At 42.5% G+C, this 16,223-nt stretch overlaps 1 protein-coding gene across 3 annotated transcripts in view; it reads left to right on the forward strand.

Annotated features, from left to right (window-relative positions):
• The window catches only part of col22a1 (collagen, type XXII, alpha 1), a 96,867-nt gene that overhangs the window by 19,144 nt on the left and 61,500 nt on the right, over positions 1–16,223 (forward strand). Inside the window, exons 5-19 of one of the 3 annotated variants that reach the window (XM_039821014.1) lie at positions 1,000–1,111; positions 1,820–1,943; positions 3,555–3,830; positions 3,996–4,076; positions 5,161–5,277; positions 5,391–5,435; positions 5,553–5,615; positions 5,831–5,869; positions 9,047–9,100; positions 9,209–9,262; positions 9,376–9,429; positions 11,584–11,637; positions 13,810–13,854; positions 15,771–15,824; positions 15,943–15,996. In XM_039821014.1, the coding sequence (XP_039676948.1) occupies positions 1,000–1,111; positions 1,820–1,943; positions 3,555–3,830; positions 3,996–4,076; positions 5,161–5,277; positions 5,391–5,435; positions 5,553–5,615; positions 5,831–5,869; positions 9,047–9,100; positions 9,209–9,262; positions 9,376–9,429; positions 11,584–11,637; positions 13,810–13,854; positions 15,771–15,824; positions 15,943–15,996 (1,226 nt within the window). The remainder of the gene's footprint in view (positions 1–999; positions 1,112–1,819; positions 1,944–3,554; positions 3,831–3,995; positions 4,077–5,160; positions 5,278–5,390; positions 5,436–5,552; positions 5,616–5,830; positions 5,870–9,046; positions 9,101–9,208; positions 9,263–9,375; positions 9,430–11,583; positions 11,638–13,809; positions 13,855–15,770; positions 15,825–15,942; positions 15,997–16,223) is intronic. The other 2 variants (XM_039821015.1, XM_039821016.1) reach the window with 2 other exon arrangements.

The following is a 16,223-nucleotide window of genomic DNA, read 5'->3' on the forward strand; positions in this document are numbered from 1 at the left end:
GAGGTGTATGAGAAATGTCCACCAAAAAATATGTTATTCATGTACAGACCAGCACAGTGAAACCCTCCCCCTGTGGTGAATGCATAGTAATCTGTTATCCCTAACAGTGCACCTGAGACACTACTGACATACACAATAGCTGTGGCGGATGACGAATCCCCTCAGTTATTCAGTCTGTGAAACTGGCTTTTGTTTTTAATGTATTTTTTACTCTGTTGCTAATGGCACAGTGGCAGCCTGTGTGTCTTACCACCTGTTTCCAGGCTATTTCTAATGACCTCTGCTAAGCTTTTGCCAGACTCTCACATTACCACCTTAATGTCCCGGTTTCCTCTTTGGAAGATTAAGTGCGCTGGTGTCAATATTCCCACCGGAAACCTTACATCTCATAGATTTAGTTGCATTGCTGAAATGCCGTGCAGGAATACGTCGCGGCTGTCCTCATCCCGTTGGCTCGCTAATGGCACAGTCTGCTTTCGGGAGAGCTCAGTGCACACACACAACATAAGCACCAGCTTTCAGTGAGATCTGCCGGACAAACTGGCAGCATTGCAACAACTCATCCTGCTGGCATTGCCATAGCTACAGCGCTTGTTTTCTGCACAAGGGAGTGTCCTTTCTGAACCCCCTAAATATGACCTGTGGTTACACCACTTCAAATCACAAGCTGCAGGGCAACGTTGACACACGTGCGCACACTCTCAGACTTATACCAACAGCGGACCCTAACAGCGATGGAAAGAAGTTTTTTCTTTCTCCTCTGGCAGCAAATCAAACGAATGTTAATTTCACAGTTATTCCGTGATTTTAATCTTCCTCCAAAAAGCCACAAACACAGTGGCCGTAGGGTGTGGTGGGACTGACCCAATTAAACCTCAGTATACCCAAGAAATCTGACAAAGCCATAACTCAACCTCAAGACTTAAGAGCCTTGGGTGCTCATTTATGTGTATGTGAGAGACTTGAGTCCAACTAGGCTATTTTATTGTGTTGCTGCAGGGTTCGACCTGATGGAGTACTTCAATGTGAGAGATATTCTGGGAACCAGAGTTGATGAAGGCCAAAGTTCTTACGTTCGCCTTGGCACCATGCCCATTGTGCAGCAAACAGAGTAAGTGACCACCCTATACCGCAAACAATAAGATGCACATTTTGTGAAGTTGTGACTTAAAGTTATGGCCAGAGAAACTTGTTAGGGCAGTGGTTCCCAAACTTTTTAACGTGACTGGGCCCTAAACCAAAAGAAATTACACCACAGACCCCCATTTGATAAGATTTCGTCCCAGGGTCCCCCATCTGATACGTTTTTTTGCTTTTAGGTGTTTTATTACAGAAAGTGTATGAAACGCATTAAACCCATGACCGAAATAGTCATACATTCTGTCATTGTGTTACTTATGCATGGAATTATAGACAACAAATGATTCCCCTCTTTGCTCCACTTTGGGAACCACTGTGTTGGGGAACCTAGGGCAAAAATGTATTGTTGGACCCCTACTGAAATTATTCAAAGTGAATAACACACAAAAGAATGTTTTCATGCATTTCATGCCGAGTTTAATTCACCTCAAAAGGAATAAAAGATTGTCAAACAGTTGTATCAGCACGTCTTACAGTGGATATTAAAATATGACACTGTATGCAAATGTTTTGTTCATGTAATGCAATGTCACTCTGCTTTGGAGAGAAGGAACTGTAGACAGACAAAGCGGTTATAGGTGTTTGTGCATAAAAGTCTAAACTGTGACTCTGTGTTCATGACATACGTGAAATAAAGCATGGTTTATGTCAGCAATAACAATGTGCTTTTACCCTGTAGAGACGTGTTTCCTCAAGGGTTGCCAGATGAATATGCCTTCGTGACGACATTCAAATTCAGGAAAACCTCACGACGTGAAGATTGGTACCTCTGGCAGGTTTTTGACAAATATGGAATCCCACAGGTGGGTCATCCCAATGTAAATAGTTATAAATTTGACTATTACTGTGTGTTTGGATTTGGCCAATTACAAGACCAACTTAGAATAGGCACAGTGCACTGACTATTCAGATCCTTTTTAAATGTATTATTATTATTATTATTATTATTATTATTAATAATTTATTTATTTAATTACATCTGTCAAGCCAGATGTAATTAAATCCACACTCCTGATCATGAATTTCAAATGGAATGTCACTTGGAATACTATAAGTTGTACCATAATTCTTCATGTTAAAGCAAAGACTTGAGACAACATTTCTAAACTTTCTACCTTAAATCGGCTTGATTATTTACTTTCCTAGTTTGCCTGCACAGAAAACTAAGTTTTCTGATCTCTGTAATTCTCCACATCTTGACTTGGAACTTGACAAGTGGTGGAAGTACTCAGATATTTTACCTAAGTAAAAGCAGTAATACCACAATGCATGGCTGTAGTCAAGACCAACTTAATCAAGTCCAAGTCAAGACCAAGTCCAAAGGCAATTGAGACCAAGTCAAGACCAAGTCCAGAGCAAATCGAGTCTTGTTCAAGACCACAATAGACAATATTGTCTTTTCAATGCAATACTATGATATAGTGATTAAGGAGTGTATCCTGTAAACGCACTGCCTGAAGACGCACTTTTTTGAAACCTGGTCCCAGGGTGAAAAAATTCGAAAACGCCACCCTTGTGTCTTCGTTTGGACGGCGATGCCGCATACTTGCGTATCGATGATGTCATCACCACACCTCTCGACCTTTCTTCTTCTTCTTGCATTTGGTTTCTTCTTCTACTGTCTGTTTATATACAGCGCGCAAGCGCCTCTTCTTCTCCAGTTTTTGGTGAATTTCTGTAGCAGAAACAGCGCCACCTACAGGCCTGGAATATGAAGTAGCGCGTTGAGTCATTTACAAAGGGATCCGTTTGGACGCATATATTCTTGAAACGATGCCAGGGAAGACGGGGGAAAAAAAGATTGTTTTGGTACGTGTGGATGTGGCCTAAAAAATGCATAGAATTCAGGCAACGTTTTGTACAACTGATCTCGAATCAGCAGCCAGGGACAACTTGACCTGTTCTCAATAGCCAAGAGTCCAAGACCATTCCAAGTCCAACAAGGCACAAGACCAAGACAAGTGAAAGACTTTAAAAGGTGGACTCGAGTCCGGACTCAAGTACTACAGCCCTGCCACAGGTTATCAAAATATACTTAAAAGAAAAAAGTATTATTATTATTTAAAATGTATTATTATTATTATTATTATTATTATTATTATTATTATTATTTTAGCATTATATATATAATTATTGATGAATTAATGTGTGCATTTAATATTTGTATCTAATTTATTATTATTTGTTATATTATATTGAGAAGCATGTGAATTTCCAACCTTGGGATCAATAAAGTCTTATCTTACGCTATAATAATAAATATAATCATCATAATATATTTGTTTGGGGAACAAAGTACAAGTAGCTCAAAACAGTACTTGAGTAAATGTACTCAGTCCAATTCCACCACTGAACTTGACTGCCTGTACTTTCCCGCTCCTATCGTTGACGTTGTCCCGCCTCCGACTTGTCAGGTGTCCATCCGCGTGGACGGTGAGAACAAGGCGGTGGAGTACAACGCCGTTGGCCTGACAAAAGACGCCGTCCGAGCTGTGTTCAAGAACCCTGAAGTCGACAACCTGTTTGACCGCAACTGGCACAAGATCGCCCTCAGCGTGGAGGCCAAGTCGGTGTCTCTGTACCTGGACTGCAAACACATCCAGACTCTGCCCATTGGAGACAGGGAGGACATTGATATCCAGGGGAAGACAGTGATTGGGAAGAGGCTTTATGACAGTGTCCCTATTGATGTGAGTCTTTGCCCCCGCATGTGTGGTAGTTCAATACACGAAGCATTATGAGAGATTTTAAATTTCCCCAATACCCTCCACTCTAGAGATATTGGGATGTGTGAAAGCAAATGTTATTGTCTGGAGGTTGATATGTTCATCAATTGTGTGTCTGTGTCCCTGCAGTTTGACCTCCAGAGGATGATGATTTACTGCGATTCCAAGCATGCAGAGCTGGAAACCTGTTGTGATATACCCAATGGTCCTGTGAGTATTGGAGACAGTGTCACAAAGATGATTTGTTTCTAACTGCAGGTTACTTCAACACAGTAAGCTGCCCTGTCGGTATCCCAAGCTAGTTTCTAATTTAAAACTTTTTTTTTTTTTAACTTAAAGACAAAGCTAGGTTAACATAAACGTTCAGCTTTCGGCTTTGTTACCTACTGCAGCCAACCGCCAGGCTCATTTTGTAAAGCAACTGAATGCTACTTTTCCCTGCAGCCAGTCTTTATGTTAAGCTAAGCTAATTACTAAAATAAATGCTGAGCAAAGCGCCATTCTTAGGGCATAGACATGAGACTGATGAGAGAATTGATCTTCTCATCTAATTCTTGGCAAGAATATCAGTTCATTTACCAAATTTCTAATTATTTTAACTCTAAAGTTACAATCTCGAAGAGCTCTGTTTCATTCTCTTTCTCTTATACCTATGGCGATAAGCGGTAATTGCAGGTGTGTTTTGGGATCTCACCAGAGATTCTCTATAACTAAAGATGGTGCATTACAAGCAGCACCAATGGTATGAAACGGTACACACTTCCTGTCTCCTTAATGGGAGTGGCCTTGTTTGAAAGTGCGTGAACATTGTATGGATGGATCAAAAGTCATATTTGTATAATTATAATATTTTCGGTAACATTTTACTCGAAGGTATCTACATAAGACTGACATGACACTGTCATGAACACATGACACTGTCATGACACAGTCGTGACACATGAACCCTAACCCTAACTTGTCATGACAAAAACCGAATGACACTTACTGACAGACGCGTTATGTCATAAACGTTTATGACTTGTTAATAATGTTTATGACACGTTCATGACAGTGTCATGTCACTCTTATGTAGATACCTTCAAGTAAATTGTAACCATATTTTCTTTTGCTAACATTAGATATTTACACAGCTAAAAGACATATTTAGCATTGGCCACTATACGTTGAGGGATGTTGCCTGAAAGCCATTTATTGTCAAGCCAGAGTGGCTCAATGCTCATCAGATACTCCTGACAGTTATTTGGTTTGACCATTACTTTTAATAAATAAATCATGAATCATATCGTTTCAGTGCCCTAAGAAAGTGGTTACGGAGGCCACCCCTGTGGAGCTCCCCACCCCGACACCTACTGCTGTGGAGCAGAAGAGAGGCCCTGAAGTGAACTGTTCGTGCCCTGCAGGAGATAAGGTAAAGCCACCGGATTTTACCAGACTTTATCCCTGTGTATTATTTCACAGATGAGTTGGGAATCCTTTTCTTAAATGGCTTTCGAAAGACGTCTTTCTTTCCATTTCTCACAGGGAGATACTGGTCCGCCTGGTGTTGCAGGTCCTAAGGGTGAAAAGGTCATCTAACGTTGCCTTAAAGTACTTTTTTGAGTGTGAAAAGACTACAGTTTGATTATGTTCCAGAGCTGTTTGTTCTACTTTTTTTTTATTGTGTGAACGTGCGTTTTTTTTTAGGGTGACACTGGCCTTAAAGGCGCCATCGGATCGCCTGGAATCAGAGGAGAAAAAGGAGAAACTGTATGAAAAACTTAAAGTGTGCACAATAAAAGCGTAGTATTCATTAGAGAGAAAATAGCTGAATGATTACGTTTCAACACATGAGTGCTGTTAAGAGTTTCAGTAGCAATCATACATATTTAATCTATTTCAGACTGCATGCCTTCCAGCTATTATCTCTGCTTTTGTTTTCCCGCCTCGATAATAATTGATCCTTGTCGATGAATTATTTGCAGGGCAATGTAAACTCTGTCAAAGGTGACAGAGGTGAGAAGGTAAGTGCGCCTATTCTTCCTGATGCTGCATGAGCATCATGTTCACCTTTTGTCTCCGTGCATATTTCATATGCATGTACATCTTAGACACAGTTTTCTGATTTCTCTCTCTGATGTTCTATCTTCCTTTTGTTCCTATCTCTCATTTTATGCTTCTTCTATATGCTATTTTAGATATTTATTTCATTTGATTCGACTTACGTTTCTGTCAGGGAGTGGCTAGGAAAATGCTGAAAACAGCTGTTATTGTCAGAATTAGAGGGACAGGTTACCACAGAGGATGTGTATAGCAGAGAGGGCAGGCCCGCGCAGACGCCCACCCAGTCTGTCCAAAATCACAGCCTCTGCGCTGCATGGCAGTGCCAGCTGGGACGCTCACAGTATAATTTATTCCTTGAAGCAAAATCCTCAGCGTGCATCATTCAAGCTGTCCCGAGAGGGGACGGTTAAAAATGGCCACAAGTGGTCTGGAAGACGAGACGTGGTCTTCTCACGTGTGTTATTCTACTTTGGTTGTGATAGTTTGGAGAACACACGTGTCATTCTTTTGGATGAAACAGGTGTAGGTAAAGTGTTCAAAAAAACAACAGTAGGGAGCTTTTTATTTTATTTGAATGTCAGTAACAGTCAGGCAGACAGCAGGACTCATTTCAGGATGTGTGCATTTTCATTTTGTAGTTCTTTTACTGCTGTAAAGCCACGCTGGTTTGATAAAACTACATTCAATCAGACTTGAATGCAGGGCATCCCTGTCGCTTTTGCTATTTCCAACTTCCCGCGTGAGCATCTGTCTTCACTTTCTCCCGACGAAGGCTGCAATTTGTCGCCGTAAACTTTGAAATGACGTAAGCCCACCCCAAGCCTGCGGTTAAAAATTGGCCTCGGCCGTCGAGTCGCACGGTGGGGGTGGGGTGGGGTTGGGAAGTGAATTCATCCGGCTTTGATTGGCAGGCAATTCCACGCATGGCAGTGTTGATATAGATAACGTCTTCTTGGTTTACAGATTCGCAGCAGAGCGGGGGCCTCCGTCCGTCCCTCCCAATCTCTGCGATAGAAAGAAATGACGTGCGTTAAAATGATACAAGCTCCCAAAGTAATTAAAGGTCCACCTTCTGTGACTTGTAAAGTGGCTTGTGAAGTCTTGCGGTCGGCAAAGGCCTCGCGGTACCGTGTCATTTACCCGCCTTTTGCTTTTCACTCAGTCCAGCTTTCGGTCTCTAAAGGGGATTGCTTGGCATAGGCGGAGTTTGACATTCAAGCCGGGGGCAACAAAAAAAAAATCATTGTAGCAGCTGAGACCTTGGAACACAGCAACTGACACAGCACAAGCACATATGGACAAAACAAACATGCTAAATAAACATTATGTTTATTTTTTAAAGCAGATTTGAAATTACATTGTAACAATTTAACAATTCGCCCCTTATGAAATCCAATCGCGGCACAGCTGTGTTGGAGCACAATAGACAGACGGTGGCGGAATTCCCCGACACTTAAATTGAACTAAAATGTAACAGTGAACACTCACGGTGCAGATCCACTTGTCCGTGCGACGCTTCTGTCGCGTCGCGCCCCGCTCTATTCCTATGGGTGACGTCAAGCGACTTCAACGCTCCTGCAAAGCATTCCGGGAAGGCAGCGCTACATTTGAAAAAATGCTGCGCGTCAAAAAGCTTGCCGATGCCCAGCTTTATGCAAATGAATCGCGTTGAACGCGACGCGACTATCCAGTAGAAGTAGACGAAAATCTTTCAAACTGACCTTTGTTGATCTGAAATGAAGACATATTCAGCAACTGCATGGCCTATTTCTCGCTTAAAATGTTTTCAGAAACACATTTCGGTGAACTATTTTTGTAAAATACGAGATCGTATTCTCAACGAGCCGCCATGACACTCTGTTGAAATTCTCGAGTAGCCACACCCACGTCACGCGTTCGTCCAATCAGCTGCTGGTTAGGGGCGTGGAGCATCAACCATGGCTATATGACGTCGCGACACCACCCGACAGTCGTGTCGCAAAAGTGGATCTGTACCGTCAGTGTTGGACCTACAGTCTGTCGAGATGCCTCTCCAAACGCAGAAACCAAGCGCAATCACACCATAAAACGTTAAGACACGTTAAGAAAAAAGATCCGTATTTTGCCGTAATCCAATGACATGAAAAAAAGTAATCCACAGCGATCAGTAGATCCACAAACCGAGTCACGGTGTATCCAGCAAGGCCTAGGCCTATACTACGCGCGTCACATTCACCAGTCAGCTCCAAACAGGTGAACTTCGCCGTTTAAACAAAGAGGAATAAAACGTATAAAAGTCCAAATCTACACAAAACGCGCAATCAATTAGTAAGCTGACAGCAAATTAATATACACGACATTTAGGTAACCTTTATTGCAACATGGGCACGGTAAGATGTCCAGACTAGTGCAACAGTAATTATCGTTTTTTTTGCGTCCTGCATATGCGTCGACAATGGTCTCAGGTGAGAGCCAGAGCCCTGAAAAAATATTATTTTTTACTAAAGCAGTATATGAAATCAGATGTATTACCTATCACCATTTGTTTGTTTTGTGTTATTTAAAGTATTTTTAAAACATCTGGTTATGCCATAAGAAATTATTCCACTCATTTTTGAAACAGTGCAGTTTCCCGTTTCAGCTTCAGGGGGGGCAGTGCTCCCCCTGCCTCCCCGCAAACTCCGCGCATGTCGCTTGGCATGGCGCGTGACATCAGTGTACAAAACCAAAAGTGCAACGCTGTGAAGAAAGACAAGTGGGAAACCCATTGTTCCTTTGAGTCTTTGGTTGGATGTGCGACCAGACCATAGTGGGTCTTGGTGAAGCAGATGACAGCTGTTAGCATATTCTGGCGCCCAAACATTTACTCAAAAGTTTCTATGTGTGTTTGTGTATCTTGACTTGTGTAACTCTTTGTGTCCTGTGTGTAATATTAACGCCCCGTCTTTTTGTCCAAATGTCTGTGTTCGACTGCTCGGTTAATCAAGTCCATTCATTCACCGCTTGACATTTGCTCTACATTAATCCTCCAACCCTCACTAAACCATGTTCTGTGACGCTACCAGGTTGATACTGATCGTCGCCTGAGTTACCGGCCCTCCTGCATGCATGTGTGTTACGGTACGGTCAAAAGTCAGTAACTTGCCTTCTGTTTACAGGGTGATACAGGCAGCGTAGGGTTGACAGGTGCTCCTGGACAAAAAGGAGAGAAGGTGTGGCACTCGTGAACCCGGACATGTGGAGGATTTCATTAATACGTTGAATCTTATAGTGAAAGTTCACATCCTGGTGTTAATGACGTGTTTCCGATCTTCTGACAGGGACTTGGTGGTGTGCCAGGTATTGATGGCTTATCTGGAGACAAAGGAGACAAAGTAAGAATGATATATATATATATATTTTTGTTGTTGTTGATGAATTCAGTCAGGGTTTTGCAGCACTTGTGCAAATTGCTATGTTTTCATCTGTATCTTTTTTTTGTAAACAGGGTGAAGCGGGGCGGCATGGTAATCCAGGACTGCCAGGTCTAGCTGGACAAAAGGTTTGTGCGCGTGTCCTTCCCATATTTAGTTTTATCTTTATTCATTGTGTTTTTGGGCACTGATCTCAGATACGCACTTGTTCTGACAAGTCGGCGTCATATATATGTTTTTCTGGACAATTACCACTCAGCCTGTGAAAAAAAGGGGGCAGTTTGGTTGACTTCCCCTTGGATGAAGCATCAACTGGTAGGGGTGTGCAAAAAAATCGCGATTCAAGCTCTACCGATTCCAAATTGATCCATAGAATTACAAAAATCGATTCATATATATATATATATATATATATATATATATATATATATATTTTTTTTTATTTGGGTAGGACAGCAGAAGACATGAAAGGGGAGAGAGAGAGAGGGGGAATGACACGCAGCAAAGGGCCGCAGGTCAGAGTCAAACCTGGGTCCGCTGCGTCGTAAACCTCTATATACATGTGCCCGCTCTACCAACTGAGCTATCCGTTTATATATATATATATATATATATACATATATATATATATATATATATATACATACATATATATATATATATATATATATATATATATATATATATATATATATATATAAAATAGCACAGACTTGTCCGTAACAAAGTAAAGTTGGTTAAACTGTGTAAGCTAGCAATTGCTTGCTCCCTCGTTAGCCATTACAACTGTAGCCTGTTAGGCCGGTTACACCCTGAGTGAGCGTGTCAGCTGCGTGGCGTGTCCGTTTTAATTTCGGCTCCCATGTTAACAGGTTAGAGCTTACACACTGCCTGCGTGACACGCACGTCTCAGACGCGGCTCGAGCCGCGCCGAAAACACGTGCATGCTAGAAATAGAACCAATGCCTATTTTTCACGCGACACGCAAGCGTGTTGGAAGCGTTTCCAGGCAAAATAGAATAGGAAAAGATGTTTATATGTCATTTAGACACTAATACATATTAATAAATGACATTTTGATGTTTGAAAGTCTGATATAAATGTAATAAAAAAAAATCGATTATCTATTATTGCACCTGTCAATACAGAACGAAATATTCTGTAGCCTATTTTGCCGTCAATAGTGCCGACGTTGTTTTTGCTGTAATCAAATCAGTATATATTTATGTTTAACATGGTATTTCATTTTATAAACGAGAAACATACATGTGTCCAGACAAGGCTAGCAGCAGCAGCGCCGAGTCAGACATGTTTCTGGTGTGTAAAGACATAGAAAATGCCACGCAGCCGCCACGCAGCTGACATGCAACAGAAACGCCAAGCACACACCACGCAGCCAGTGTGTAACCGGCCTTAGGCAAAACTATGCCAGGCTGTCTTTTTTTTTTCTGCTCCAAAATGGTTTAAAATAATAATAGCAATAATACATCTTTTAGATTAAGCAGTGATAACAAAAGCAAAACATTTTTTTTTGCCAGCAGGCTTCTAGCCTGAACGTGGAAGACAGCTGACCTACTTCATCTTACAGTATAATAGGCCCACTTCACAGCAGCACAGGTGCTATCAATTTGATTAACGGTTGCTCACTTCTATTCAAGTGTCCCGGTGAGCCGTGGCAGTGTGACAGTGAGCCATTGTTAATTTGATTATTCACACCTGTGCGTTTTCTCTGTGACATTTCAAAATGGCTTTCATAAAGTGGCCTATTGAAGCCTATTGAGCCAGTTATTCATTACAACACATAAGTGTTCTGATTAGGACTGTGCTGTGTAAACAATAGAAAGTTATGGCTTCAAATATCAGTCAAGCCAACAGCTTTTCTCACTGTGGTGTGTATCATTTAAAAATGGAAAAAAAGCCTTCTACAAAAATACCTCATGAAAACAAAAGCAGTGATAAAAAGAAAGATAGCTTGCAAGTGAATATCATAAGACACATTTTTTTGTTTCTTGAAAAGAAAAAAATGAAAAGTGAGGTTAGGGGTCAAAGTTCAAGGTTCTCCCATGGTGGTCGGGGGGGGGGGACTTTTTACCACTGCCAACTGCTGTTTGTTTTTTGGGGTTTCAGGTTTCTTAGTTGGTCAGTTACATTTCTTACATTCATTTACCTCTGACTCAGCAGTCCCCCCAGTTGGCCTGCAGTATATTACTGGGTAACACTTGTGGAGAGTCCAAGGTCAATAAACTGCACTAATAAAATGTTGTTCAATCTATATTATATAGGGAATTCAAGGGGATGAAGGCACTCCTGGCACGCCAGGACCAAAGGGTGTCACTGTGAGTATAGTCCGAGTGCATTTATCGGCGTGCATTTGCCCAGGTAATCGAGGGGAATTTCGGTTTTTGTGACAAATGTGAAGAAAAATCTTTGAAATTGGTTGTGTTGAGCAAGAAGGATGTAACCGGCAGACACAAACCGGAATCACGCAACGTCAAAGTATGTCCACTTTTTTTGCCACTTACAGACTTGGGTTGTTATTATATAAGTGTCTGACTACATTATGGGAAGATGGAGTTTACATTTAACTTGCCATCCTTTCATGTGTAACTTACTGAGGCCAGGTAAACACAGTAACTTTAGCTAATAGCAGTAGCTTACCTCCAGTCTGTCTGCAGCATTTTTCTTTAGGAAAATGTGCTTTGGTACAGGATTATTTCTCATCTTTAGCAAGCACGAGCCATCGCCAGTCAAACCGGTCACTGTAGATGGTCAGTGATGGTCTGCAAGGCGCCGTGTACGGGCAGGAGTGTTAGGATCCATTTGTAGCTGCAGCACGTCAATTTCAGCCTGTCGGTATCCAAAGGTAATAAGATAAGATAAGATAAGAGAATACCTTATTGTCTGTTACACAAGGGTTACAGAAAATTGTCTTTGACAAGGCTCCAGTCACAAAGAGACATTCATACGGACATATAAAAACAAGACATGGGGGTGTTAAGGTATCAGCTGACTTTGGTGTTCATTTTGTGCTGTTCGGTATGGCTATTGCAGAGGGGATGAAGGATTTCTTCTAGATGTTTTTTTCGGGCCCAGTGGTACCCTAAAACGCCTGCCTGATGGTAATAGCTTGAAGGAGTGATGGAGGGGATGAGAAGGGTCTGTGATCAGGTTGGCTTTCCTGATCACTGAGCGGCTGTACAGTTCAGATGGGGGATGGGGGGAGCCAGTTATTTTGTCAGCGTGATTCACTATGCGCGAAAGTCTTGTGTGTTTTGATGGTGAGTTGGTTGTACCAGGAAGAGATATTGAAAGCGAGAACGGATTCAATGAGGAAGCGGTAAACCAAAGTTAACACGTCCTTACTGATCTGAAAGGTTCAGAGTTTTCTGAGCAGGTGGAGATGTTGTTGTGCTTTTTTTGTATGTTGTGTCCGTGTGTTGTGAAAAGGACAGGGAAGTGTCTATTTCTGTGCCCAGGTACTGAACTACCTCCACTTGTTCCACTGGCTGACCCTGGATGCTAAGTGGCTGGAACAGAGGTGATGCCTTGTCTCTGCCCCCACTGCAAAGCTCCTTCGTTTTTTGTAAAAGTGTGTGACAGATTGTTTACAACCTGCTGGTAGTACTGGAGTTAAGCGGCCAAAATGGGTTTCCTCAGGAGGGTGGCTGGCGTCTCCCTTAGAGATAGGGTGAGATGCTCGGTCATCCGTGAGGACCTCGGAGTAAAGGCACCGCTCCTTCGCGTCGAAAGGAGCCAGTTGAGGTGGTTCGGGCATCTGGTAAGGATGCCCCCTGGGCGCCTCCCTAGGGAGGTGTTCCAGGCACGTCCAGCTGGGAGGAGGCCTCGGGGGGAAGACCCAGACTAGGTGGAGGGATTATATCTCCAACCTGGCCTGGGAACGCCTCGGGATCCCCCCAGTCAGAGCTGGTTAATGTGGCTCGGGAAAGGGAAGTTTGGGGAGCTGCTCCCCCCTCGACCCGACACCGGATAAGCGGACGAAGATGGATGGATGGATGGATGGATTGGTTGATTTAACCCCATTAAAAGACACCTGTTGTGGTCTGTCCAGCAGCTAAATGTCTATGAAAGCTGCACGAAGTTTACGCTGTCTCCACTCCAAAACAACAAAATCCCTGGAACTGTTCTCTCTCCACTCGTCTTCTATACTATAAACACACATTGTTCCCACGCTGCGTTCTTTCGCCAAGTCACCTCGCAAGATTTCAGAACGAGACTTCACCATCTCTCTATAATGTAGTCAGTCACACAACCAATCTTAGCCAGTGGCAAAAACAAGCACTTTTCGTGGACGGAACACGGCTGCCGGTTACAGCATTGTAGCTCAATACTGGACCAATTTCAAAGTTCACATTAGCCACTTGGGCACAAATGCATGGGAAAAAGGGTGTATGTTTAAAAAAGAATTCCCCTTTAAGATCTGATATTGATAAATTGTAATATAAGATTTTGAAATTATAACATTAATGATGTTGCTGTGGTTGTTGTAGGGGGAATCAGGCATAAAAGGTGATAAAGGATCTGCGGGAGCCATGGTAAGTAATACTGCACCAGTTCTTTGACATAAGAAATCACATTTGACTTATGTAATGTAAACATATCACATCTACTGTAGCAGAGAGGGGTTCAGCATAATTGCTCAAGAGCACTTGGACAGAATAGAAGTTGCTGAGGGAAAAGAGAGTGTCACATTTACTTTTTCCTGGCCATGTTTTCCCAGCGGGATTTGAACCATGTATGTTTGATTGAACCTGTGCAGAACAGGGTTCATACCGCAAATCCTGTAAACTGGGTTAACTTAACTGAGAGAGACCATTCTTCTCAGAGGAACTGAGAACTGCGGGGCGTAATTGTGCAAACAGATGTGGCTTCCTTGAATCACTCTCCATACTTCCTGTCTGGGATCCTGTAGGGGAGTTTGGCTACGCAGCTCATTCAGGCCTTCTCAAGCTTTGTTGATGTCCAATGTTTCCTCCTACCTGCTAACACCTTTCTTCTTTTGCCAACCGAATGATGTTAGACTGCAGTTCAGACTCAGCCGATTCAGCTAATAAATCAGTGAAAGGTCATCTGCCAGCATCACAATGGTTTCCAACTGAAGTCAATTTGTCAAGATGTTTTTGTGATCATGACTCCACCGATTACGAGTAACAGATTGAGTAGAATGATATAAGAGACAGTTGTAACAATTACTTTTGTATCATGCTGAGATGTCAACTCAAATTTAAATTTAAACGACTTTAACAAGGGTTTTTTGTAGAAAGCAGTAAACACGGAATCGCTACACTGATTACTTTGCCTTATGTCATGAAGATTTGCAGCAGGTTCTAGGCATGCTGAAGGGCCATTCAAACATGCTGATGTCAGGTTTAGAGCTGTCTGTCAGCCAGCCAGTCAGTCAGTCAGTCAGTAAGCAATTTCCTGTTGGTGAAAACTGGAAAAGTACTTGCCTCAGTGAAGTGATAAAGGGAATATGTGGTTTAGAGTAGGCATCTGGGGTTAAAGTCAGAGCGATGTTTGCTGACTGAATATTCAGGGATGTGTTTTGGCTTAAAAATCTGCTCTGTTAGCCATGCTAGCAGCGCAGCTCCAGGGATGGTAATGTACAAACGGACTAAAAAACGGAAAACCAGAACGCTCCTGATACCAAAATCTTGTCCCGTTGCCTCCAGATTCTGTATTCGTATGCGGATATCTGTTTAGAGAGATTACTGCAAGACCAACTATTTTCCAATCAGCCTCAGCTGCACTTTGTGTTGTAAGCATGCTCACATGCTCAACTAAGATAGTGACTACTAATAGTTAACACATACCTGCAGATAACATGTTAACTTTGTCGTTGTGAGCAAATTGTCACTACCCGATCCATATCGGAAACTGACCAATGGGCTATCCTGAGCCTAAATATTCGAGGTCAGTGCCTAACCTCGACCATTGTCGCACATGCGTAGAAACAAATTGGGTTTCCAGTACGCGTTATTATGGAACCCACACAACTTTGAGGCCAGGCCCGCCCTTCAATAGCATTCACACACTACTATAGGCCCGGCGTCCATGCTTACGCAAGGTAACGTAACCCTATTTGTTCAGGTCCTGTCTCCTGACCAATTGGCTATCCTAATCTTAACCAGTCAAGGTCAATGCCTAACCCCAACCAAACAAGCTGCTTCGTAGGGCGGGACTTGCCTAGATGTTACGTGGGATCCATGATAACGCTTCCAGTACGGATCGGGCAGCAACAAGCATGTTAGCATGCTTATATAAGCATTTAGCTGCCAGACTGATCAGGACGGTCTCACGAGGCTAAGCTACCGTTGCACATGCTAACTATGCAAATACTGCATTTGTCGCAAACAAACTGTAACATGCATCATTTTGATTATTATTGAGTTCAACATTTATTGTAGCAACACCTTATACATGCTTTCCTTTACACTTGTTTCCATTTCAGGGCGTGGCAGGTTTGGATGGATTCCCTGGCAAACCCGGTGTTCCAGGGAAAGATGTAAGTCATGATCCTCTGTTTAGGATCCAGCAGTTACAAACAGGCCACTGACATTAGTATGTGACAGATGGAGTGAGTCACCTTTGTAGTAATGAAGCTTTTGTCTAATATTGATTAGGGTTTGAGAGGACTGGTTGGTGCACCTGGGCCAAGCGGAATTCAAGGCATCAAGGTATGTGTGCCCCCCCACCATCCGTCTTGTGCTACATGCAAAACACCCTGTTCACTTCATTAGAAACACTTCAGAGAGGACTTTGCCGTAAGCATAATGTCATTAAGCTGATATAAATCATTTCAAAGAGGTATCATCGGTTTTCCAAGTTACTGTCTGCCCTCTCCAGACATTCCTCAGTCTCCTCTGTGTACCATCAAAGTCAGCCTACTCGTTTGTCTGAGAAA

This window comes from Perca fluviatilis, chromosome 13 (genome assembly GCF_010015445.1).
Source record: "Perca fluviatilis chromosome 13, GENO_Pfluv_1.0, whole genome shotgun sequence".
NCBI classification, from domain to species: domain Eukaryota; kingdom Metazoa; phylum Chordata; class Actinopteri; order Perciformes; family Percidae; genus Perca; species Perca fluviatilis.